This window comes from Haemorhous mexicanus, chromosome 2, assembly GCF_027477595.1.
Source record: "Haemorhous mexicanus isolate bHaeMex1 chromosome 2, bHaeMex1.pri, whole genome shotgun sequence".
Lineage (NCBI taxonomy): Eukaryota > Metazoa > Chordata > Aves > Passeriformes > Fringillidae > Haemorhous > Haemorhous mexicanus.
Window position 1 is genome coordinate 95,971,472 of NC_082342.1, and position 24,719 is coordinate 95,996,190.

Below are 24,719 nucleotides of genomic sequence, written 5' to 3' on the forward strand. Positions count from 1 at the left end.
AAAAACAATCGTCATCCCATGGCTTCTCAGCAGAATAACTTGGTGTCTTTTGTTCAGCACAGTTCAGATGTCTTAGTTACCCTTCTTGCCATAGTATTTTGTAGGTTTGTGTAATTTAATTATTGCCTTTCTAAGAAGTTTCAAGTGGCTTGCTCTGCATATCCAATAAAGAGTCTCCCTTGTTAATCTCTAGTTAAATGTTTGACAGGAGATGGATCTGATAATCTCTACAAGCCAAGCAGTGAGAGGATGGTGCTGAGTACAGAATGAACCAGACTTAGAAATAATGGATCAAAAGTTCTGAAAGAGAAACTAGAGTAGAAACCCTGGCAGATACCATGGAGGGCAGTTGTGGAAGAATGGCAGGGTAGTTTAGAAACTGGGACTGGAAATCTGGAAACTGTCATCAGAAATAGCAGAGGTGACAGAATGATGCAGCTGCAACATGGTATGGAGCATAGCCCAGCAAACAGGAGGGCTGGGTGAAGCCATCCAGCTAAAGGAAAAGGCCATAAATTGAGGGAATGCTGGTGTGTAAAACCTTGCTAGGATTTCTATAAGCTTTTAGATTTCTGAAAGGAAGTGCTTTTTGTTTGCCACTTTTGTAGTCTTTGATCGTGTGCTCTCGCTTTTTCTTTGTAAATGTGTTCTGTTAACATTTGCTGGGCTAATGTATTAACGAATCTGGCCAAACTGTGTAAATGTAGGTCGCCTTGGCACTCTTTTTCCCAGAAAAATATATCCATTGGTGAATTTTATCCAATAACATTTCATTAGTCTGTGTTTTTATAACAAAGCAGTGCTTGCAAACTGTATGTGAGCAACTCACTTTAGCAGCAGAAATCTACCCAACCACATTGCCAAACCCCAGCTTCCTTGAGTTGTGTCAATGTCTCTGACTGCCCTGGATTCTTTCACTTCAAACATGCTGCTTTGCTCAGTGCCTGGGGAGCCACCCAACCCAAAGCAGCTTTCTGAGGATCACGTGCTCCTCAGGCATGCCACACTCAGCTTTGTGTGTACAAAGAAAGACGCTTGGAAAAAGTTTCACTGCCCCTCAGAGAGTGCTTTACATACTGCCTGAGAGAGATTGGGCAGGACAGAAATTTCTGCATTGACCCTTTGCATTCATGCAGGCTCTTAGTTCACAGCGTGGAGCTGGGTGCTGTTACTGTACCTACCAAAACAGATAATTTGGTAGTGGCAAGAGGTGTGTAAAAATGTAAGAGTTAAGACTCTGCAGTGTTTTGGTGTGGGTTTTCCCCCCTGGCTTTTCTCTAGAGTCAGGGATAGCCCTTGGGTGGCTCTGGCTTGTGTAATGCCGAGTCTGAAAGATTTGAGTGAGAGAGAGGGGTTGACAGGGCCCCAAAATGCAGATGTGGGAATCTGCTGTGATTTGACATTTCTAGTTGTTTCCCTTCTCCTACAAAACTATACAGTGAAATGCCTCATCCTGAAATACTGTTGGCAATAACATATGCAGGGCACTGTTAATTTGGGATTGTTACAGACATCAGCCACAAAAAATTCTCTGCAGCATTTTCCAAGCTTTTCTTCCCACAAGTTTAATTGCATGTCAGAGAAATAATAATGATGGTTTTGTTATAAGCATATTTACAAGCTTGTCCATAGTGTCCAGTGCTTCACTCTGTTAGGTGAGTAGGACTTTAGGAATTTTCAAGTCATTCACAAAATGGAGTGGAAAAAGATGCTCATCAGAATTGTATGATCCATCAGTATTGTGTTCATCATTATGTATTGTATAAAGAAGTATTCCCCAAAAAAATCTTTCCTTGCTCTGGAGCCTTTCTTGAATTGGACAGGCCCTAAATCATTGTTTTGCAACTTGGTTTTGATGGAAATATATCTTGGTGGAGCTACAGCATGTCTTAAACTCTGCTTCTGATTTGTTTTATTTCAGGAAAGGTAGCTATACAGAAAGAAGATCTGCAGAAGTATCATAACAGAGACACCTGGTTTCAACTCCAGCATGTTGATGCTGATTCAGAAGTACAGGTGAGATGGTTTAAAAAATATCTTGGCAAAGAGTATTTGTAACAAGGCCATGGCAGTTTCATGGGTTTCACGGCTCTGGAACAGATATGTTGCTTCCCTACAAAAAGGAAGTGTTGCCCATTAGTATGGTTTGGGTTTTGGTGATAAGGTGGATTAAAAGTGTGCATAAATCACTGAGGGTCAGGATTCTGCCTACAGAAATAATGAAAACAATTTGAACTATCAGGTCACTGATACACGGAGGGTGTGTTTATCTCAAGTATTGAATACCTTCAGGCCCTATAAATAACAGTTGATTCCTCAGGGGGTGGAGCCATCTTGAAAATAGTATCTGCAGGTACTGCTTAAAATAATTATGTTGGCAGGTTGCCACAGGAATGGCAACAAGTACATCTTAAATGTGAAGAACATTCCTTGCCAGATCTCTAGACCCTCTTCCATACAATGGGAATGCTGATAATTGTATTACTTCAGCACTAAATTACATTTAGGGTTTGGTACTTTGCAAATTTTTCTACACAGTATGACTCCCCTTTCTGTACTTTTCTTCTTTTGAAGCAGATTCTATTTTCTGTTGTGACATTAGGTCTTGTGAAAATAGTCATTATAACAAAGCAAGAAATAAAAATTATATAGCAAGATACTGTGCCAGTTACTTTTTTTTTTCCTCCTGTAAGTATATGTTACAGATCACTTTTGAACCACAGTATTTGTTTAGGAGGAGACATGAATATCTGGCCTGTGCAAAAGTCTCAGATAAATGCAAGGGGAAATGTAGATACTTCTGTATGGTAGGATTGGACACAGTGTCTTGGCTTTTCAGCATGTGTGCAAGTCTGCACATATACCAGGCTGGAAAATGACACTTAAAATGCACACGCATTCCAACATACAGTGTAGTCATGTATGGTGAAGCATATGTGAAAATACATGCAAGATTAAGTTTTCTTTTTGTTTGGAAAGACAAATAATACGCTGTTGTTCATGTGATACAAACAAAGCCTCAGGACAGCCTCTTCAGCCTGTGACATTCTCTTGTAAAATATTGATCCTCTTTAATGCCACATTTCAGTGTCATTGGTGATGGAAAGGCTTTTTAACAGGCTTTTAACTATGAGATCTATTCTGTTTACCCTGGTGTGTCCCTGTCTTCTTACCCCAAAGCCTCTTATGACAGTGCCTTTAGAACAATAGATTAAGTGCTTATTTCCTGTAGGATACGAAAACTTTCCCTCTGTAATTTGTCCGTTGAAGAAAGCCAATATTTAGATAAGCTTCTGCATTGTTTGTTTTGTTACAATACTTATACAGAGTGAATTTGTGGAAGCTTTTTAGACCAGGGTTCTTTCTAGGGCAGCAGTGCTAATGTAAGGTGCAGACAGCTCTAGCTTTGAGTGATGAGCACAGGATTTGCTGGAAGCATGTTCTCTCTTCATAATTGTGCACTTTATCACTTTTGTTTGCATCCTTACTAGAGCCCAACTCTTAAAAGCTGTTTCTGGGCTCCATAATAAGCATTTATTACAAGTAGTGAAAATATTATTTACATGATACTCTAATTTTATCCATATATTTAAATTCTCCTTGGTCTTTATATTGAGACTGCAAGAGGGCTTGGTTTTCCATAATAGTGGGAGCAGATTTGTAAATATTTTTTATGAATTCTTATGCAAATGAAGATAGCCAAATGATTTTTTTTTTGTTTGTATCTTTTACATTTGCAGTATCTCAGTTGTCCTAAACACTTCATGATTTGTAGGGGAAAATAGAATTCTTGTGTTAATGATGAGTATTTATACAATGTTTCTGTTTTCCTTCAATTTTAAAGAAAATAGTTTAAGAAATTTTTAATAGTTAACGTTTGCAGTGAATCATGCAAATACTAGTACAAAGGCAGTCTTAATGTGGTAACTATCAGTTTTATCGTTCTAGCAGTTTTTCTAATACAATCTAGTGGATTAAACATTATTGAGCTGTAGGCCAGGAAACTCCTGCATCTTCTGCTTTTGTCAGCCAGTGGCTGTTGTACTATTTTCCATGTTGTAGATCACTTCATGGCTATTTAGCTATGCATCACAGCACTCTGTTGAGGTAAGGTATTGTCACTCCCACACTTTGAATATAGTGAGAGTAAATGTCAGAAAGAATGTGACTTGCTTGGGGTTATGCAGTCAGACTGAGAAATTAAAAAAGAAAAAGGAGACCAGGTTTCTAATTAATTATTTCTAATACATTAGGCCGAGATATGAAAGAAACTGGGTAAGAATAATAAACCTATGAGGGACTTAGCTTTACCCTGTGTGAAATCTGAAAATACCCAGGTTTTAAGAAGAGTAGCCAGCACAGTCAGAAACTGAAAAACACCTTAAAATCAATGGATTGTTCAAATAATAGTGATACTGGATGCTGTGTTTCTTGCGGCCCTCTTTGGGACATGGTACCTCATTTCTGAGAAAAGAGACTGATTTGAAATTATAGATAATAACATTTGTAATGTAAAAACTGATATTTTGAGCTATCTGAGGTTTAATGAGAGGAATTTAATATTTTGTTTAGCATAGTTTGTACCTCATTTGTATGAGTTCCTGTATACTTTAAAAATCAGTATGTAAGTGTTAATGTTGTATAACTTCATCACAGATTGTTTCCAAGGTGTTTAGCTTGATACTTTGAATCTAGTTTTATGGTTTTATAACATTGCCAATTCTTCCTGTCTTATAAAGGTGCCTTGTATGTTCAGGAGTGAGATTATAGCTTCATAAATTTTATTGCAGATAAGGATGTTACTGACAGCGGGACTACATTGATTGTCAGACTACACAGATATGAGTATTACTGTCAGATGCTTTAATGCCACCTCCATTTATTGCTTGATAGCAAGTAAAGGAGTCTGGCATGATTGCTCATGTTAAAGAAGAAATGAGGGCATTGTATGTCTGGGCTGAGTGCTGCTAAACCTGTGATCTCACCAGCACCTTGTGTTCAGTCTCACATGGAGCAGTACAGGTGGGGCTGTGCAGCTGCTCAGCCCACAGATGCAGAGCAGGCATTACAACCCACCCATGCCTTTTGTGGGTTTGGTTCACCATTTGGTCTAGCAAACCCACCCAGTGAGATAATCAGCATCATCAGGTGCATCTGAGCTTCCCCTTGTCTGAGTCAGTGGGAAACAGTAGCTACCAGAGCACAGTGCTGTGTCAGTTGGCAGTGGGCTGTAGCTGCCCCTTGAAGTTGACAGGCTTTTTCTCTGTTGCTACATCAGTGCCCCCACATTTTACTGGCTAGTTTTGCTCTCACTAGTTTGAAGATAACACATTGCATAGTCTGCTCTAGTCCTGTCAATGGATACCATGGATGCTGTTGAGATATAGCTGGTAATGAAACAGCAGTTGTGCTCCAGGTGGTTAAGTTTGAGCTGCTCTATGAAGAACAAATGATGAAACTTTAGCTTGTATTTGTGTTTGGCATACAAATATGAAATGACATGATGTCTGAATATTTCCTTTTTAAATGTAGAATAAAATGTTAAATGTGATCGGGAAGCTTTCTTATATAGAGTACAGAATGGAAGTTGACAGCAGCCATTAATGTTTAATTTATGGCTTAACTTTCCAGACTGAGAAACTTGTTCTGGAGATAGAAAGCTATAACCAGGTAGGCTTGTCTGCATTTAGCTGAAGGAATTTTAAGTTCCCACGTTCTGATGGAGCCTGCTTCCTCCTCAGTACTGTGCCAGAGTTAAATGCCCAGTGTCCGACAGTACACAAGCCCAAGTATTTTAGTGAGAAGTAGAACAGGAATTGAGCCGTTACTGAAAATGGTTTAACTTTTGCATTGAAATAGATTATGAACAATCAGGCAGCTTCAGCTGGAGGGGAGAGGCTAGCAGCAGCAGAGACAACATTGTAAGCTGCTTGAGACCAGTAGGAGCACGATGTTGCACACTTTATATGAAAGGTGTTTCTTATCTACTAGTCAATTGTCTTTCAGGACCTGCTGTATTCTCATTGTCATACTTTTTGAGGTCTGGAAGCAAAAATAGCCATGCTATTGTGTGTACCTCTTTTTTGACCCATGAATGTTTTCCTTTTCTTCACAGAAGGAAGTTTACCCAACAGTAACTGATTCGGATATTTGCCTAGGGCTGTAGATGACAGATGCTCTCAGTGGTCCATGTGTTCTCAGGGGAATTTAAGCCCCAGTGCACATGCAGTCTTTAAAAGGCCTTTCCTGGTTTTGAGTAGTTTTTCCCTTAATATTTTTTGACATTAAATTCATAGTTCAAGTCTGTTTTGTGAAGTTTGAGCTTCGTCACCTAAACATTCTTTGTGTACATGTAATCAGTGAAATGGTTAAAGATCCAGAGATATTCTGATTAATATCTATATACACCAACATGTTCCAAACCCATGTTTGTATATGCCAAAGGGGGGGGATTTGCAAAGAGAGATTATTCTGACTTGTTTTCCTGTGCAGCACTTATTTTAAAAGTTCCCCTTTTCAAGTGTGCTTTGAGTTACTTCCTCCATCTCATTGACAAATGTGAAATAGTCATGTCCTCTTACAGCTGAGTTCTCAGTTCTGAATGATAGAATGCTTTTCCAAAGCCATTAATGCTCAAGGTCTTATGTAAAGTCATTGTTGGGGCAGAAAAAAAGTCTGACTAAAACTTGATAATTGCTCATTTCCCCTTCCTTCTCATAAGAACTTTGATGTGTCTGAGATATCTATTTGGCTCTCAACTTAATAAAAATAAAAGGCATGTAAAGGGCAGATAACCAACACTGAGGAAGCAAATTGTCTCACATTTAACCTTCTGTACTCAAAGCTTTGTGCCAAAGATTAACTGATGTTAAGTACTTTCTTCAGACACCAAAAGCTTTTCCTCTTCCTTTTACCACATTCACATTTTGTCTATGCAGGCTTTTGACTATTGTTGATTAAACATGCCTGTTCTTGAATATGGACTGTGTCCTGTGGTGTACTGTAGTTCATTAGTGAAAAACATTATTTATGGGTATGTTTGGAGAGTATACTTAAAATCCTCTTGTCTTGCTCAACGTAACTACTGGCTCTGAAATGCTGCCTGTATATTAGTTAGAAGAATCTAGCCAAGGCATGGTGTGGTCCTCAAAAAAATGTTTCCTTTTTCTTCAACACCTTCCTGTTGAATGTGGAATCTGTATCCCAAGTGTCAGGCTTCATGAATTAAATCTTGGCCTTTCTGGGGTGGGAGTTTTGCCATGAGTTCATCAGAGCCAAGGTTTTACCACAAACTTTTTAATTAGCTCGTCTTCTCCATCACACAAGACTGAATTCAGTTTATCCCAGATCTGTGGAGGAAGCTGTAAATGTTACTTTGTTATTTTTATTCACCTTGTTGAAATTTCCAAGGACTGTCCCATGTCTGCTTGCGTTCTGTTCTATATAAATCAGTGCTCTTTGTGTGGAGCAAGTCGTGTTGAACTGTTAAGACTCTGTTGCTAATTGTTAATTAAGAATATACATTTGAAGATACAAGATATAATTGTCTTTAGGAGCAACAGTACAGGGCAGTTTCACTCCAGTAATTGATAGAATTACATTATCCGATGAACAGTTAAGAGCATTGCATGCCCACTGTCCAACACAGATATTTTCTATCTTTGTGTTGGAACTTAAACACTTCTAGCATAAAAATGAGTCACTGATGCATTTTGTACAACCTACTGTAAGCATGGGTAAATGCAAATGGTAAAAAGAAGAAGCTGCTTCCAGGTTTGGTATCAGCTTTCAAACCCAAACAGGAAATAAATGGGTGCTACCCTCTATACTTTGAACAGTGGAACTAAAGCTTCTATCTTCTAGTTGTTTTGAAGAGAGATGACATGTCTGTTTTGATAGGGTGGGGAGAATCTCAAGGCTAAATGCCTACTGACAAAATTATTTGAGACAACTCAGCCATGCATCAGCAATGGTAAATAATGTTTGTGGTAGAGGGAAAGAGCAGCTATTGACCAGATCCTGCTTTGTGGCAAGACTTCGTGTGTGAATGTAAGAGCACAGTATTCAGGCTTAACAGCACAAAGGGCTAGGACAGCTAATCAAGTTTTGGTCTAATACTTTTCAGTGGCTAGTGTATTGTGGTGAGGAGCACCTCCTGCTGAAGGATGAGTGTACATGGTTTTAAAGTAACATACGTGGGGCTGTATCTACAGAACATAATTTGTCTGGGGGAATGAAACTCTTTCACTTTCATCTACATATTATATCCCATCAAACTATTTGAGAAGAAAATATGATTCATTTTAAGGATTTTGACCATATGGCAGTATTCTTCCTTTAGCGAAACAGGAAGGTTAACATTATGCCATGTGAAGTTGTTTGCCAGTTCTTGAGCGATTCTGACATGCCTGCACATATGGAGAGCAAGCAGATAGCAGTTCCGCTTTGCTTAGCATTTATGAATCCATGCAGTGCGAATAGAGCTGCTGCACTTTCCTCAGCAATCAGCTGGGTTTTGTTCCAGTTTCTTGGGAGCTGCTCTGTGGTCCAGCCGGCAGGCTGTGATCTCTAGCATGATCCTTAGACCTTTCCCAGCCGCCTGCTGCCCTCTTCTAAAGGAAGGAGCAGCTGCTACAAGCAGCAAATGTAGACAGCAAACAAACTCCTTCCTCCTCCTGCTCTCAAACCTGCTGTTAGGCCTGACCTTATGTGAGGCTGCTGATAATGCTGCAGGGCTGGATTTACCTAAAGCAGTAGCTCTAGCCTTGATCTTTCCTCTCCTACTCCCTCAAGGGCAGCATTTAGTGAGCCCTTAGGGTTTGGCTCAGTTTTCTTGTTTGCTTTTAAGTTTTACTGATGGCAGAAAGTGACTTCCTGAGAAGTTGGGTAAAAAGGTTTCAGAGTAGACAAAATCTGCCCAATAACATTTGCTATATTCTGAAATAAAATTTGGAAAGACTGAAAAAGCAGTGGTGCAGGGTATTCCCTAGTTTGGAATGGTCTCTGTGCAGTGCTGAGTTCTTCCAATGCTCATTTCGCCAGGCAATTTGGAGCAAGGGAAAATAAGCCAACATTCCAGTGTTATCACAGTCCTGAATTTGAGATTCCAAAAAAAAAGTAGTGCTGGCATGAGTCAGTCTTGAGCTGTGGTTCATGTCACCTGCTTAGCCTAGACCTCTCCTACAGCTCAGGTTTGTTACATCTCATCCCTCCTCCATCTCTGGGAGCTGGGGTGAGACTGCTTGCAGTCACACTCTACCGGCAGGATGAAGTATAAGGAGCCAAAAGTGGGTCCAAGTCCCTCTTTCCACAATACTGAGCAATGAGCAGAGTTGAGTTGTGTTGGGAAAAGTGTCCCCATGTGCAATAAATGTTTGGAAAAACTTTTCATCCAGGTGCACCTCCCACCTTTGGGGGAAAGTTCCCAGCAAAATTGCGTAGGCTAGTGAGAAGTAGAAAGGTGGATTACCACAAACCTCTTGTCTAGCAGGTTTAATAGCAAACAAATAGCTTACTTAGGAGTTTTTCTGGTATCAACTGTTGTTCTTTTGTGGAAGCGAATTATCATGCTGTGTGAGCCCTGGATATTAAGACTATTGACCTGATACTTAATATTCAAGCAAACTGTATATTTTCAGGTTTTGTTTAAAATCAGCAGGGAAGACTTGTTCTTTTCATTTGATGTTTTTAAAAAGTGAAAGATTTCTAAAAATTTGATAATAAAAAAAAGATGGAGGCCTGGTTGATACTTGCTTTAAAAAGGTTTAGGAAATTTGGGTAGATTTGGCTCCTGTCTTGAGCTTAGGCAGACTGACAGTCTTCTGTGCATCTTCTAGAGCCTCAGATAAGCACAGAAGTTCCTGGTATTTGTGAGTGTTTTTTCATAAATATTTCTCTGAAAAACCAAATTGCATCTGTTTTGATCTGGATTGGATGTTGCATCTGAATCTATAGTCACTGCTCCATGTGGGGTGTGTCAGATTCCAGGGCAAAATGTGTGCATTGAGCTGCGCTCTGACACAGCTCCCAGTGGTGTCCTGGTGACCTTGCAAACACTGCCTCTGAGGCCTTGTTCAGGATGCTAAAACTGCTTTATGCCTGGATGGCAGAACTTTGTCATAAGAGTAACTTCAGGATAATCTGTGGTTGTGCATTTTCTTTTCTTTTAAAGTGCTGTGGTTAAATTAAACCACAAATTTGCAACTGCTGGAAACATGATACAGTTAGGTAAGATTTGTGTACTTTTATTTGCTTTATTACAGTTTTCTGGTGTTTCAATCCACAGTGGCTCACTGCTTCATTCCAGGCAGAAAGGAGGTGGCTGGAGACAGGCTTTCTCTGTGTCTACAAAATCAGGACTTTGAGTATTTTTCCCTTTTTTTGCCAACTTGCAGTCAGTTTTGTTTTCAGATAACAGAGTGTGTAGTAAAGGTTATATCTAACAAGGATAGTATAATTTGTGTTCTCAGTAAGGCCTTTCAAAAGTTTTTTGTTACTGATTTCCTTTTGATTACTGTCTGCTTCCCTACAAGAAATTCAGTCATCCAATGGCTTCTCTAATCAATAACTGGAAGCTGGCTGGCCCTATTATGTGGTGTTAGATGTGGTTAGGAAGGAGGTGTCACCTGTGAACCCACACTCCATATCAGCAGGAGCTGATGGAGAAGGAAGTGTTTAGCAGTTGAATTGGCACTCCTTCAGCTTGTTCCTTGAAAAGGGGTCCTACCCTTCCAAAGGAGAACGTTGTGCTAATAAGCATAGCTGCTTCTAGGAACACCCTGAAATATATTTGTTAATGGAAATGTTTTGGGTAATCAATACATGCTGCTTCAGAATTGCCAAACCTCCAGATTTTTTCTCAGAAGAAAGAATTATATCCTCATATGCAGGACTGAGCCTAGACTCAGTCCCTGGCTCCAAAGGAGGGATTCTCTCTGAGCAGGATAAGGCCACTGTTTCAGCTTTCGGTAAAATGGACTTTTTTTTTTTGTTGTTCTGTTGCATTGTCTGATCTTTCCTGCTTGTAAACTCTGCAGACCTACTACAATAAAAGACTCTTGTTATTATTACACTAGTTCTATTAATACAAAAATATAGATTTATTTCTTACAGACTGTCAGTCAAAGATCATGGCAATTCTCTGTTTCTGTGGTACATGTAATCTGTTATGGGTTGACCTTCTTGTTGATTAGATTAACTTTTGATCTTATGATACTGATTTATTTCTGCCTTCCCTTTGCAAAATGAATTATCTGGTATTTTGTAAACCCAGTTAATGCCATTTCTCAGGAGTGAATTTATTCAGCTGAATCTTTGTTTTGCTTAATGGTATAATTGATTTGGGAAAAAGCATTCTGTTTATGTAAGAGTAATCTCTTCTGTAAATTAAGCCTGAAAGCATGTTACTGTTGCCTTATTTCAAGGTATTTGAGATTTTAAGTGGGAGTAAAACACTGGAAGGTGTTTTGGGAATAGTTGTAGGCTGCTGGTCCCAGTGATCCCATGACCTCTGTTTTGCTGTAGGAAGCTTGGAGTCACTCTTGGAGCAGCTGACCATTTTCAAAGCTTTCACAAGAGAAAGATGAAAGCCACAAGAAAAAATGGCTTTTAGCCCATGAGAGGCATCACTGTCATTTTATGCCTAATGTAGCTAGGAATATGTGTGAAATACTGCTGATTTTTAAATAATATTTTTTTCAACTGAATTTCTGAAATGAGGAGCTTCCATTTTATTCAGTCTGTGTGAGGTTGAGCAAATGGCTTGTTTGCTCTCAGGCTCATCTAAGTGCATTGAAGCATTCTTTCCTGAGAAGGAAACATTTGTTTAAGACCAGCAGAAATATTTCTATAAAAACATTTGTATACCTTGGTACTTTTCTATGAAGGGATACTTTCTGAGTTGCCAAATCTCTTTTCTTGTCTCTTAATTTCTTCAAAACTTATATTAATGTTGATTTCTCTGGCAGTTAGCAGGATACCAACAAAGATAGCAGTAGTGGGTTTTACAGGTTCATAATATAAATTTATTCTTCAGAGATCAGTGGTTTAGATCCTGTAATAGAATATGCAGCCAGTGGGAGACAGAACATTGAAGAGTAAGGAAAATATGGTAAAACAAAAGCAAGAAAGCTGTTCTGCTTAAGCAGAGTTCTTAGCTGATTATGTGCCTAGCCCCTGTGATGTACAGCTGCATTGGGCATTGCAGTGGTGCTGAGTCTAGAATTGGCTTTATGCATTTGTGCAGAGAAGTTCTGCTCTTGTGCATGAGGACAGGCTTCAGTTTGGAAGCCAATGACAGATGCTGACTTTGGCACACGCTGATGGGGTGAAGGAGGATACCCGTGTCACTGGAACACAAATCAGAAGTGACAGCTGAATGCAAAGTTCAGTTTTTGCATTAAGGGTGGTGGTGGTTTAATTGTTTTGTTTAAAATGGTGCAAAAGACATATGGCAGAAGCCTTGTTTCAAACTCACACACTCATGTGGGTTCTTTCCTGTTCAAAATGCCAGTGAGCTGCTGTGGTGCCTCTGCAGCTTTATACAGATTGAAGAGCTCGTCTTCAGTTGGAGAGGTTTTCGTCCTTGTTTTCTGGATGAAGACCAGTATTGTCTCCCATGTGTACTTGAAGGGTCTGTGTTCCAGCTCTCAGATAGGAAAAAGTGTTACTGAGTAAGAATACTTAAGTTGTAAGTAGATGGTAAAGGTTTGGGGAGTTGAGGGCATGAAGTGTGCATTAAAGTGCAGAAAGAATGGTCCTGAAGAAGGGATATACACTGGGAAGGAGAGGGAATGACTGTAGCAGGAAGAAACAGAATGCCTCATGGGTGCTTTCAGGACAAGTATTCAGGCACTGAGTCAAGTGTTTGTGCCTTCTTAATGTGAGAGGACTAGGGAATGACCTTGAACTGCACTTCTGTGTCCATGCTCCTTAATTATTGCTGTGCTCCTTGCTGTGCTTTGGGCTACCTTCACCAGCTTTTGTCCAGACAAATCTGCTGTAGGGAAAGGGAATCTTAGCAGCACAGGTGCAACTTGAGGTCAGGGTTTCATCTTCACTCTCCTCTGTTGCCCAGGACAGACACCCCCACAGAGCAGGAGGTTGTAGTAACTAGGGAAGTTGCTGGTAAGAGTTTTGGTCCTGTGCAAAAATGGCAAAGGTTGAATCTGGAAGGTTTTATAAAAGGAGTGGCAAAAGGATTTTGTGTGTTTTGAGGTAAATGATACCCATGTTAGAGCTGTGACTAATTAGCAGGGTGGATTTTAGCATCCTTTTAGTACAAAGGTGGAGGGGAGAGTAATGACAGTGAAAGGCTCAATTTTGGCTGTGATAATTTGGAGAGGGTGACTGGGCAACTGCTGGCATGTCAGATTTGGTCAGTAACAAAATGTGTTTTGCATTTACTGTGAACACACTGTTAAAGTGCTGCTGAGTTTTTGTCAGTGGGAGTGGCTACTCACATTTTGAAATATAATGGAATTAGAGGAATGCAGTCCGTATTCATATTTGCCTGTATTTTCTTAGTGTATTGAAGGATGGTATCTTGGCCCAAGTCATAATAAATAATGTGATGGTAAGGAGTTGAAGACTGTGTAATAGTAGGTACTGTGAACACTAGCAACATGATTGAACGTTTTTATGTGTTTTTTTAAATAGTTGTTTGATATATTTTATTGATACTTGTCTTACAGTTTATATTGCTTAGTAGATTTTTTTTAATAATGTTTAAAACATGTAGGGGTAATTTATAACACACTACCGTGATATCATTTTTAACAATAGTGTTGCAGATACTTGCTTAATATTTAAGATGCTAATTACAACTTCAGCATAACATTTCTGTGTCAAACCATAGACACTCCATATCCTTCAATCAGTTCAACTTATAGAGATAATATAATGGTGGGAATTATGCACCCAAATTTAGTTGAATGACTACTAGTCTTGATTCTCTGGCAGTAGAAAGACCTTAGCTATACAGCTCTTATTCAATCTTTAGACTTCTGGAGTTACTTGCATAAACTGGCTTACTTTGGTTGAAGTTGGAATGTTGTGACTGCCTATGCATAAAACTAACTTTTCCTGTGGTGTATTTGGTGTGTTTCAGGGGAAGGTCCACCTGGAGCTGAGACTGAGTGAAGTCATAACAGACACTGGTGTTGTCTGCCACAAGCTCGCAACAAGGTGGGACTTGAAATGTAGCTGTGAAGTTATGAGAAACAGAGTGATTGCAAACAGTGTGCAGTGCTTCATTAAAAATAGTTGGAGGAATCAAGACATTTATTTGAATATTGAATGTTCTTGATCAGAAATATCCTTATGAGTTTATAGCATGTGAGGTTTTTTTTGTTTTCCCTTTTCCATCCCTCTACATAAGCTATGTAATTTTCTTCCTAATAGCGTTAAATGTTAATCAATGCCTTATCCAGTTTAGTCATGGCATAAATACTAAAAAGACATCAAAGGGTAATATTAATGTCCTTCTAATTTGCATTAAGAACCTTACCAGCTGAGTGAATTTGTAGCACAACTTGTGTGGTGAGAGTGTTACAGAGCTGACTTAAAACAAAAGTTTGCTATCACTTACTAAGGCGGCCTCAGAATCAGCCATCTGATCTCATTCAAGTTGGAACAGAGATGCCACAGGACTCAAATGGCAGTAAAGATTTCTCTGTCCTCTGAGGAGGAGTCTGGAATACCACTGCTCTTTGACCACACCAAAGTTTTCACATTACCTCAGAAGCAGTGGCAGAGCTGGTTTGCCTCTCTGAAGAAAGCTTTGTGTTCTCTGGCAGAGGAGCTGTCAAAATCACACTGCTGGCATCATACATTTCTATGTCAGTCATGTCAATATGATAAATGCTCTGCTAGGAAAGTTCTGACCGGCCCAATTTTCAGACCAGTATTTAATATCATTTTGTTGCTGCCTTTGCTAAGGCTCTGTCCTGGTAGTCTTTATGTGTAGGATGTGTTAACAGATGCGGGTGACCTATATGGTGATCTCCATCACTGTAGGCCCACTCTTGATATGAGGATGTGCTGGTGTAAGTGGTCTTGCCTACTTGTGCATGTTCCCTCTGGCCATGCAGGTACCCTCAGAGCTCTGCAGCAGGTACATTTGACCTCTTTCTCACAGCAGTCTGCTCTCATGAGGCAGGGGATATACCAGGGGATAGTCTGCTGCAAGGTGCTGTGGAGGCTCTGAGCTCCAGTAAACTTGTTAACCAGGGCACGATGCTGCTGAAACACAGCTGTGCCTCTTTGAGAACAAAAATTGCCATGTCAGTATAGCTGTGCACCACCTGGAGGGCCCAGCCTTCCTCTAGCTGCTACCTGAGGACTCTCATTGTGTCATTCTCCATTGCACAATTTGAATATGACCAGGTGATGATGGTCACACGCATACTGAGACATCAGAGCTCAAACCTGTATCTTCCAAGTTCCAAGTCTGGCATCTTTTGTTTAAGTGTTGCTTGTATTGGTGTTGGTCCTAAGGCTTTGTGGGGCAAGGGGAAATAGAAGGTGGGAAAAGGCAATTTCTTTGTTAGAGAGGGTGAATGTGTGTGGGACATACAGGACAGCAGGTTTATCACTGAGCTGTACTCTCCTTGAGGCATGCCTGGAGGATAGTATGTTTAGACAGGGAAGGGAGCACAGTTGTCCTGGTTACCACACTAAGGGTTTTTTTTTTGCTTTGGCCATTCTGAAAGTGTGTACTGCACTCCTTAGATGTGATACAGCCACAAAGCCTTCTGTCCTTATCCTTTGAACCCTAATTGTGGGTTGAAATCCTGTGATGTCCGTGACTCTGCAAACATAGATTAACTGAAATGCCCTTGTGCTCCCATCTGTTTTGATTAGTTAGGTGGTGTGCTGAAGGACCTTCAGAAGTGTTTGCTTCTGTTTGTTTTATTCTTTGTCATACCACAGCCAGCTGTCTTTTAAAGGTTTTGTCTTCAGTTAAGTGGGGCCCTGTAAAATTATAGTACCAATGGATTTTTCAGTGAACTTCCTGAAATGCTAGAAATAGGTGTCTGTAAAGGTCCTTCTTAATATGTAAAACATGCAGCTTCTTGCTTCATTAATAGCAGTAAGGCAATGACTACTTTAACAGTGTGATTTCCTAGCTTTCTATTCATTTGGCCCAACAGCTTTTCAATACTTATTCAAATTTTTGCTTACATATTCTCAATTTGAAGACTATTTCATTCATGTTCTACAATGCAGATTAAAAAAAAAGATTGGTTGTTAAGTATTCTGTAACCATGATTTGCTAGGTATTGTTCAGTGTATTTGCTGCAATGTGTAGAAAAATCGTGAGGTTTTAGCCATTGAATTATAATGAGCCCAGGTGTTTTAGAAACAAAATTTGAGAATCAGAGCTCAAGCAAGCTTTTGTCTCCTGAAATTGGCTTTTCCCCTTTCCGCTGTCTCCTCTGTATCTGTCCTAGACACTCTGGCTTTGTCTAGTTTCCACATTTATTTGTTATTTGAGTGGTGACAGTAGAGCTTAGCAGTTCAAATAAGAAAACTGGGAAAGAAGAATGTTTCTAGAGTATGTAGTTCCACAGGATTGATGCACGATTTCATGGCTATCTGTCTTAGCTGTGAGAAAGAAGAAGTGAATGATGGAGGGGAGTGTTTACATTGTGGGGAAAAAAAAAAAGCACTTCAGAATGTAGTCCAGCATTTTCTTCATGCCACACTGTTTGCTTCAGGAAGGTCTGAGCTCCAGCTCTTAACATTTTTCCACATAATCTGAAATCTCTTGCAGGTATGTTCATAGACATCTTGGTTCTAGTGCTTCAGCCTGTAAGAAAAGAGTGTGGTAATTAAGCAATGCTCAGCTAAATGTCTTTGTAGCTGGAATTTGCCAGTGTAGAGAGCAGCAAAGGCAGGAGAGGCAGAACCTTTGTTAGAGGTAGGTCATGAGTTCAAAGTAGAGACTAGGTGTTCTAGGGAAATGCAGGCTCCAATTGAGTGTTGTGAAAATAACTGATTTTCTTGTGAATATCTCGTGGATGTTACAGTGAGCAAAGAAGACAAGGCTGAAAAAATATAAGCAAGAATCTAGAATCACTACATCTTAAAAACTGACTTGTTCTGGTGAATCTAATGCTTGTCAAGTGAACTTCCTTGACTTTGTTTTAAAAAATTATATATATAATTTGTTTTAAATTCAGCATTTACCTGCAGAGATGAACACTACCCTGCAAATTCCCTCATACATGTAACTGGTTGTACAGTTCAGGTTTGCAGGGAGAACAAAAGCTGCATCCAGTGGGCAGCTGTTTAAAAATACCTTAGAGACACTTACTTTTTTAAGCCCCAGAGTAGTGCTTGTTTTCAAAGACCACATATGTAGGCTAAATGAAGATTTGGCCCAATTAGGAAACTTTTTTACCTCTCCAGAAGATGTGAGCTTACCCATAGGTCTTTATCAGTGTGCCCTCTGAGCCTGTTCATGTTGCTGCCACCCCTGCATTCCAGAAAGCCTGGAAAGCAGCTGAGACTGAGCCAGCCTGCAGTCCTGTGGAGCATGCTGTGAACAGTCAGCTGGATGAATGGATGGAAAAATTCATCTGAATGGAAGGGCAAATTAAAATATTTAAGTGCTGAGCTCTTGAACATTAAGTAGTAGATTATTAAAAAATGCAAAAGGCAAGTGTGCTTCCTTAGCCCCTGCAGAGGAAGCAAAAAATTCAGTTCAAAAGCGGTTACCTAATAGCTTCTCCTTAAGAAGCATTCAGTACTTTCATTTAGTCTTAAACCACTAAGCTGTTGTGCTTCATCAGAGGCCGTAGTCTCAGACAGCTGCTACAGCACAATCTCCTGGACTGAATCCCTGCAGAAGAGATTAAAAAAAGGAGCATTAGTGGATTTAAAAGTTACATAGACAGTACAGATGTAGGCACCACACTCACACTGCTTGTGTCCCCCAGCAACTTCTTCTGTCATACTCTGTAAGAACCACAGCTCTCACTTGGGAGGCTCCTTCTGGGAAAGGTTTGCTACTTGTGGGCACCCCCTGTGGGACGTGGTGCAAAGCCTGGTGGTCCTTGTGACTGATGCCCATCAGTCTCCTGTATCCCAGTTACAGGACTTGGGATGTAGGCTCTTGATGTGTATGTTCACACCATACAGGGAGAGCAGATGTACAGCCTGCTGACCACAGACCCTTGCCCAAGTATGTCAGATAAAAAACAGCATGCATGGACTTTGTGGTTTGGCACCTTCCTGTAGCTGCATTTGTACTAAACACTGTTGTGCCGTGTAGTGAGTCACCTTGAGTGCTGGGAAAAAGAAAGTTCTACTCAGTAGGTCTGGCTTCTCCCCTTTCTGTCTTTCACTCACAAAAGATCTTGCATTGTGTTCCTCCACACTTTTTACAGCCACAACCTTCCTGGCCTTCTGCGCAGTCAGCCACTGCCTGTTGTGATATCAGCATCTGGCCTCACCTTCCACTGGCTGTGAAGGCTGTCTCCTGCTTGTCACCTGCCAGAAATCTATCTGTAATTTTATGAATATTTTTAAGATAGGCCATGGAAAGAAGTGGTCAAGACTTCCCCATGCTTCTGGCTGTGTGTGTCCATACACACCCCTTTCTGCTGGCACAGCTTCTGGCAGCTGCTTGAGCAATGTTGTATTTTTTTTTTTTCCCCCACATGCTTTTTCAGCTGAAACAGGCCTTAGTCCTGTGTATCCTAGAAACTGTACTTTTCTTTTTCTGTAATGCAGTAGAAGGGAAATGACCAAGGAAAGATTCTCCTTCTGCAGCCATGCTGGGTGGAGGTGTTTGAACTAAGTCATGAACAGTGTGTGTCTAGCCATATTACATGAACACATCTGAAAATCAATGGTATGTACTTTTCCCCTAAATTTTTTTTGTAGGCCACCACTTCCCACATACAGAAACTTTCCTGCTTTGCAACCGAAGTACTCATAAAGGATCCCTAGACTTTTTGTAAACCTTTCTCCATCATTGCTAGAGCAGGTTTTGGGCAACATATTTGTTTTTAGCACAGAAAGGTGGTTCCCCAGAGGCTTTAAGGCCTCTGGGCTGTCCAGACAACTTTGTCTCATCTGTCAGAGCCACACAGGCCAGGAACAGCAGATACATGCATTTGTATTTATTTAATACAGAGAAGGGCTCCCTTAGATAGCTTTGTAGCAATCTGCAGGCTTTGCTGTGGTTAAGCTACTAGAGGCAACATTTAGAGGCAGTGTTCTGTATTTAGCAAGATGACATCTTGCAGCATGCCTGAAGGAACAGGCCACTGAACTCCTGTTGAAAGTCAGAGTGAGCTGAGAGCCTGGCTCCCTGATCATCCTCTGAGAATTCCAGCATGTGTATGTAATTAGTCACATTTAAATGTCTGTATTTATTCGGTGTCCCCAGCTGCTCCTTCAAGTGTTGTCTTATGTCTTGTCTCTTAGTTTTAAAAAAGCTTGGAAACATCTGCTTTGGAGAGCTCACCCCTCCTCCCCTCTGCTGCTTTTATTCTCCCACCCAGTAAATCTATATAGCTAAATAACAACATATGTGCTTCAGAGGACACTGCTGTCTTTCACATGTAGTAATACAGTTCTCCAGTAAACAATTCATAAGTCTACAAATACATTATCAATGCTGAAATTTTATTTGGAAGGTGAAGCTTTTGTAGCTCTGGTATGGAAGATGTGGCTGCTCTGCATTAATTTATGAATTAAATGCTCTGTAACTCTCTTGAGGACTCTACAAGATGTATTCTGACCATGTGGAACAAAGCTGAATGAGCAGGTTACAAGAGCAAACGGGAGAGGAGACAATGAGTAGGTATGACATCCCCAAGATCAACGCTTCAGGGATTGTTAAAAGAGCAGTGACTGATCTCTGGGCTTTAAAAGCCTTCTGAAGAAGAAGAGGGAGGTAAGGAAGAAGGTTTTATTTGTCAGGTGTGGTTAAGGTCTCTGCCTAGGCGTGGGAGTCCTGGGACTTGGTGGTGGTTCCCTTGCCTTCTCTGCCATGGGAATAGAGCACAGAGCATGCAGTGAGCAGCATCTGACCTTCCTCTCTGATGGCTCACATTATAGATCTGAACTTCGTTGTCCATGAGCGTCGCTGCTCACTGGTTGACAATCGCTGCCCTAAAGCAGATTGACTTTATGTAACTGTTTAAAAGTCTCTTATGCAATATGATATTTCTAAAGTTAAGGTAAATGGTGCTTCATTTTGAAAATTTCAGAGGCTCAGCCTTTTTGTTTTGTTGGTCACAACTCATGAAGGGCAAAGTTACATATATCAAGTCTGGTTGGAAGGGCTGATGGCCATTCCTGCTTTTGGATCAGCAGTCTGGATCCTAATCTAAAGCATAAGAGGAAAACATGTTTTTTGTCTGGTGCAGGTCTGCTGTTTCTTCCTGTGATTGCAAGAAGTATTTTCTTTTTCCAAATTGGAGCTGGTGTTCCACCAAAGTGCCAGCAGGAACCTGGGGTTGTTTCTTCATGGAGGCAATGTTTTGTTGCTTTGTGAGGCAGTAGTGCTCAGTCTCAGGCTCTTGATGGTTATGTTGATGTGGTGCAGGGCTGCAGCTCCTGTTGGAGGTCAGAGAAGGCCAGAGCTGGCAGAGACTGCTTTTCTTGTCATGTTACAGCTCTTGGTGCTGTACCTACATCCAGAATGGGTCCATGAGCCACCCAGCTTTCTTGGGTTTGCTGCTTCCAGTTTAGAGAACATACATTTGTCTTGCTTTAGAGAAGTTTCCATTCCACTGCAGACACATGCAGCGAGCTTTGAACTCACCTCAGGGTCAAATGAAGCTTATTTTCCTGCCTAAAATATGACCTGCATCAGTTAGGGGAAAAAAGATATTGCTAACTACAAGAAGGCCCGTTTAATGTGTGCATCAATCAGGTGAACTTAGAGTATTTTGAAAAATTTCAACTTCTGTTTGCTCCTGGGAAGGAAGGCTAATGAAGGCATCAAGTAGTCTCCTGGCTTCATTTTGAATAAACTCATGTATCCATTAAATGTGTTACAATCTCCTTTCTCTGGAGAGCAAGCCCTGCATCAAGCTGCACCTTTTCCTGCAGGATTGCATCTTGATCATGCTTTTGATCTGGTGTGGGTTTCATAACAAATTGATGGGGGGAAGATGCTCAGAGGTTAAATCACATAGTGATTAAATCACAGAGTGATTTTTGGCACTTTTGTCATGAAGTGCTGCAGTGCTGTGGGTTTTGAGAGTACAGAGGGGAAGAAAGAATATATATCTTTATAAGGCTTTAACATAGTGCATCAATTTTTTCTTTTTTCCTCCCAGCTCTCATAACACTGAGTTTACACTGTCTCTGCTGTGCTTCTCCATCCCCACCATAGCCTCTGTTGACTATTTTGTAGCCTAAATCAATTTTCAACTGTTCTCCATTAAACCTCTGATATATAGAAATACTGTCTTCTGCTGCTGCTCTTTCCCACTGAATAAAGTTTGTTTCACACTTCTTTGTTTTTGTATTCAGCGTTTCTTCAGTGCTTCTCCTCTCTTCATTAAATTCTTTATGCAAATCACATACAAGTGTCATTTTATCTGTAATCCCAATCAACAGCATCTTCAATTAGACTCTTCTCTAGCAGAACATGTTTTAAGTGCTCACCATTTTGAGATTGGACAGTCATCATATGACTCTCTGGAATAGGTATAAAACTCGGTTTGTAATTAAAGACTCAAATGTAAGTCTTAAGTTCTGTTTCAGCAGTAAATGCTGCTGTGTAAATAACATGATAGTACTTCCTGTTTTACACAGAGTATGCACAGACTGGGGTTATAAATGGAGGCAAATTATTCAAGCATAAATCCTTATGGTAAATGGTTTTATTTCTAAATGTGCTCGAGGCCACAGTGTTAGGGTGCTTCAGGGGCATTAGAGAGCATTCCTGTAGTGCCCATGTTTGTAAAAGGTGCGTGGAGTTTGAGAACTGAATTGTTAGCACCTTCAGTAGGGTGCCAGTGTCCCAAATGTCTGCAGTTTTTACTTCTCTGATGTCCTTTAATGATGATCAGCTGGAAGAGTTCAATTACATTTGAGGTAGGGCCCTAGGAAAAACCAGCTAGCTGTCCTGCAACACGACCTATATCAAAAGGTTCTTCCCTTTGGAGTACAATGTATTTAGCATAATACAAGGGTGAGCTTGCACCCCATTTCATTTTGAATTATTCCTGGGATTTCTACAGCTTCTGTGGCAGGCACCATCCAAAACCAGTGGAGGAGTTCCTAAAGGAGCAATGTGATGAGGCACAAATATTACAGTTGTCTCTGCAAATTTTTTATCTGTTGCTCCAAGAGCAACACTTGTCAACATGATATTTAGGTAGCAGAATGGAGCTAGGGACAGACATCAAGGTAGCATAGAAACAGGGGAAGCTGGAGGGTAAAGAGGAAGTTGCAGGGCCCCAAGTGTTGAGGTTGGACAATTTCTTTTTTTGTTGGGCTTCTTTTTTTTTTTTTTTTTTTTTTTTCAGCTATATGGAAAGTAGAGACATGGTACACAATACCTAGGAAACACTTGTCATTAACTTCATTGTTCACAGAAGGATTTGTTGAGAGGAAGTTATTGCAAAAAGTCATACAGTGGATGTGGCAATAATGAGAAAGTGTCTCTTGCCCTACTCCATCTGGAATCACGTTCATGCTTCTGGGCACGTTATTGTACTGAGAATGCAACTAGTTATGTGCTATGGCTGAGTACTTTCCAGAACCCACAGTGCTAAAATCACCTGGTATCAACTGTACACCCTACTTGTCTGTCTTGGTGTAAACCTTTGACTTGGATGCCATTTTTTGGAAATTTCAGTATGACTCAATTGTGGAAAAATTAACCTGTTTTGCCAATTATATATTTGTAATGTAAAAAGCGCTTGTGAGTCAGATTAAAAATCTTTCAATACACGTTGTTAATTTATTAGCACTTTGAAACCTGTCATTTTCACTATCCCATTCCTTTCTGCCCTACAAGGTAGGTTGCTAGTTTATCTAAGTTTTGTTCTCATAAATACTAAGAGAAAAGGGAAATACTCTGAAAGAAATTGCAGTGAACCCAGAAATTTTCAAGGACACTGTGCTTTTGGAGGCAGTAATGTCTGCAATTAATTTTAACTTGTTTTACTGTTGACTTGCTTCCAAACTGATGGTTTTGTAATAATTTCATACAAGCTTCAAACAGAGGCAACGATTCAGCTGGACTGCATACAGCTGCAGATGTACTTGCTGTGTATGGTTTTACCCTTTTAGTGTTTGACAGACTCTGCTGATTTGTCCAGTTTTATGCCCCACCAGCCCAAACGTCATGTTTGTAAAAGGTGGCACACAGTGACAGCAGACTCTCTATTTATGTACTTTTCAGTCAGAAGCTGCTGAGGACTGCTGTGTGCAGCCCTTTCTTCCCTAGGGACATCCAGGGGTGCTTTCTTCTCTGCATAACTGTTGAGTTTAATAAAATCAGTAGAACTGGAATATCTTTTGAATTCTCTACCACTTATTCAAATTTTGTGGAAAACACCAACTGATTGAAAAAAAATTGTCAGCAGGAGATTGATTGACAAATATAGACAGAAAGCATTTTCTCTTAAGCATCCTCTTTAGGAGACTGGGCTAAAAAGCATGCTGTTAAACTCAGAAGTGTTCGTGGAAGAGCTACAGGAAAAATAGAGGAGCTGGTAAATATATCTTACAGCGAGTGACTGCTGGATTTATGCAAGAAAAACTTTGATGACATCAAGCTGGGGAGGAGTGTTGATCTGCTGGAGGGTAGGAGGGCTCTGCAGAGGGACCTGGACAGGCTGGATCCATGGGCTGAATCCATCGATGTAGCTCACACCTTGAGTACTTTGTCCAGTTCTGGGCTCCTCAGCTTAGGAAGGGCCTTGAGGTGCTGGAGTGTGTCCAGAGGAGGGCAGGGAAGCTGATGAAGGGTCTGGAGAGCATGTCCTGTGAGGAGTGGCTGAGGGAGCTGGGGTTGTTCAGCCTGGAGAGGAGGAGGCTCAGAGGGAACCTTCTCACTCCCTACAACCACCTGAAAGGACAGTATAGCTAGGTGGGGGCTGGCTTTTCCTCACAGACAGCAAGTGGCAGGACAAGAGGGCGTAGTCTTAGGCTGTGCCACGGGAGGATTAAGCTGGACATTAAGAAGAAATTCTTCACAGCAAGGGTGATTGGGCACTGGAAAAGGTTTCCCAGGGAGGTGGTGGAGTCACCATCCCTTGGAGGCGTTTAAGAAAAGACGGATGTGGCACGGAGTGTAATGGTCTAATTGACCAGGTGGTGTTAGGTGATAAGTTGGACTTGATGATCTCAGAGGTCTTTTTCAACCTAGCTGATTCTGTAAAATCTCATGTATGCACGTTATTTAGAAGAGAGTCCTTTTGAATGTATGTTTACTTATTCCTACTGTAAGTGATAACATGTTTGGAAGATCAAGACTAGTGGGAAACAAGTAGTAAAACCATTGGGAGTTTGTTTGTTTTTTGTCATGATCATTAATCAGCAAACAATTTCATGTGGAACATTTTGAGGATATTTTAATAGTTGTGATTCCTTTGAGTTAAGCCTTGATTGCTCTTCAGAAATGTCCTCTCAAGATGAAGTAAGCATCATGAGCTTGTTGCACAAATTTAGTAGGTGTGAGCAATCATCACTGTCTCAAACGAGGCCAGAATGTGATCCCAAAGATCCCTTTTCATCCC

The 24,719-nt window shown here is 40.5% G+C and overlaps 1 protein-coding gene across 3 annotated transcripts in view; it reads left to right on the top strand.

The window, feature by feature from the left end:
• Window positions 1–24,719, top strand: part of RASA3 (RAS p21 protein activator 3) — a 170,994-nt gene that overhangs the window by 100,182 nt on the left and 46,093 nt on the right. For all 3 annotated transcript variants that reach the window (XM_059839625.1, XM_059839626.1, XM_059839624.1), the window contains exons 4-5: window positions 1,922–2,016; window positions 14,108–14,184. In XM_059839625.1, the coding sequence (XP_059695608.1) occupies window positions 1,922–2,016; window positions 14,108–14,184 (172 nt within the window). The remainder of the gene's footprint in view (window positions 1–1,921; window positions 2,017–14,107; window positions 14,185–24,719) is intronic.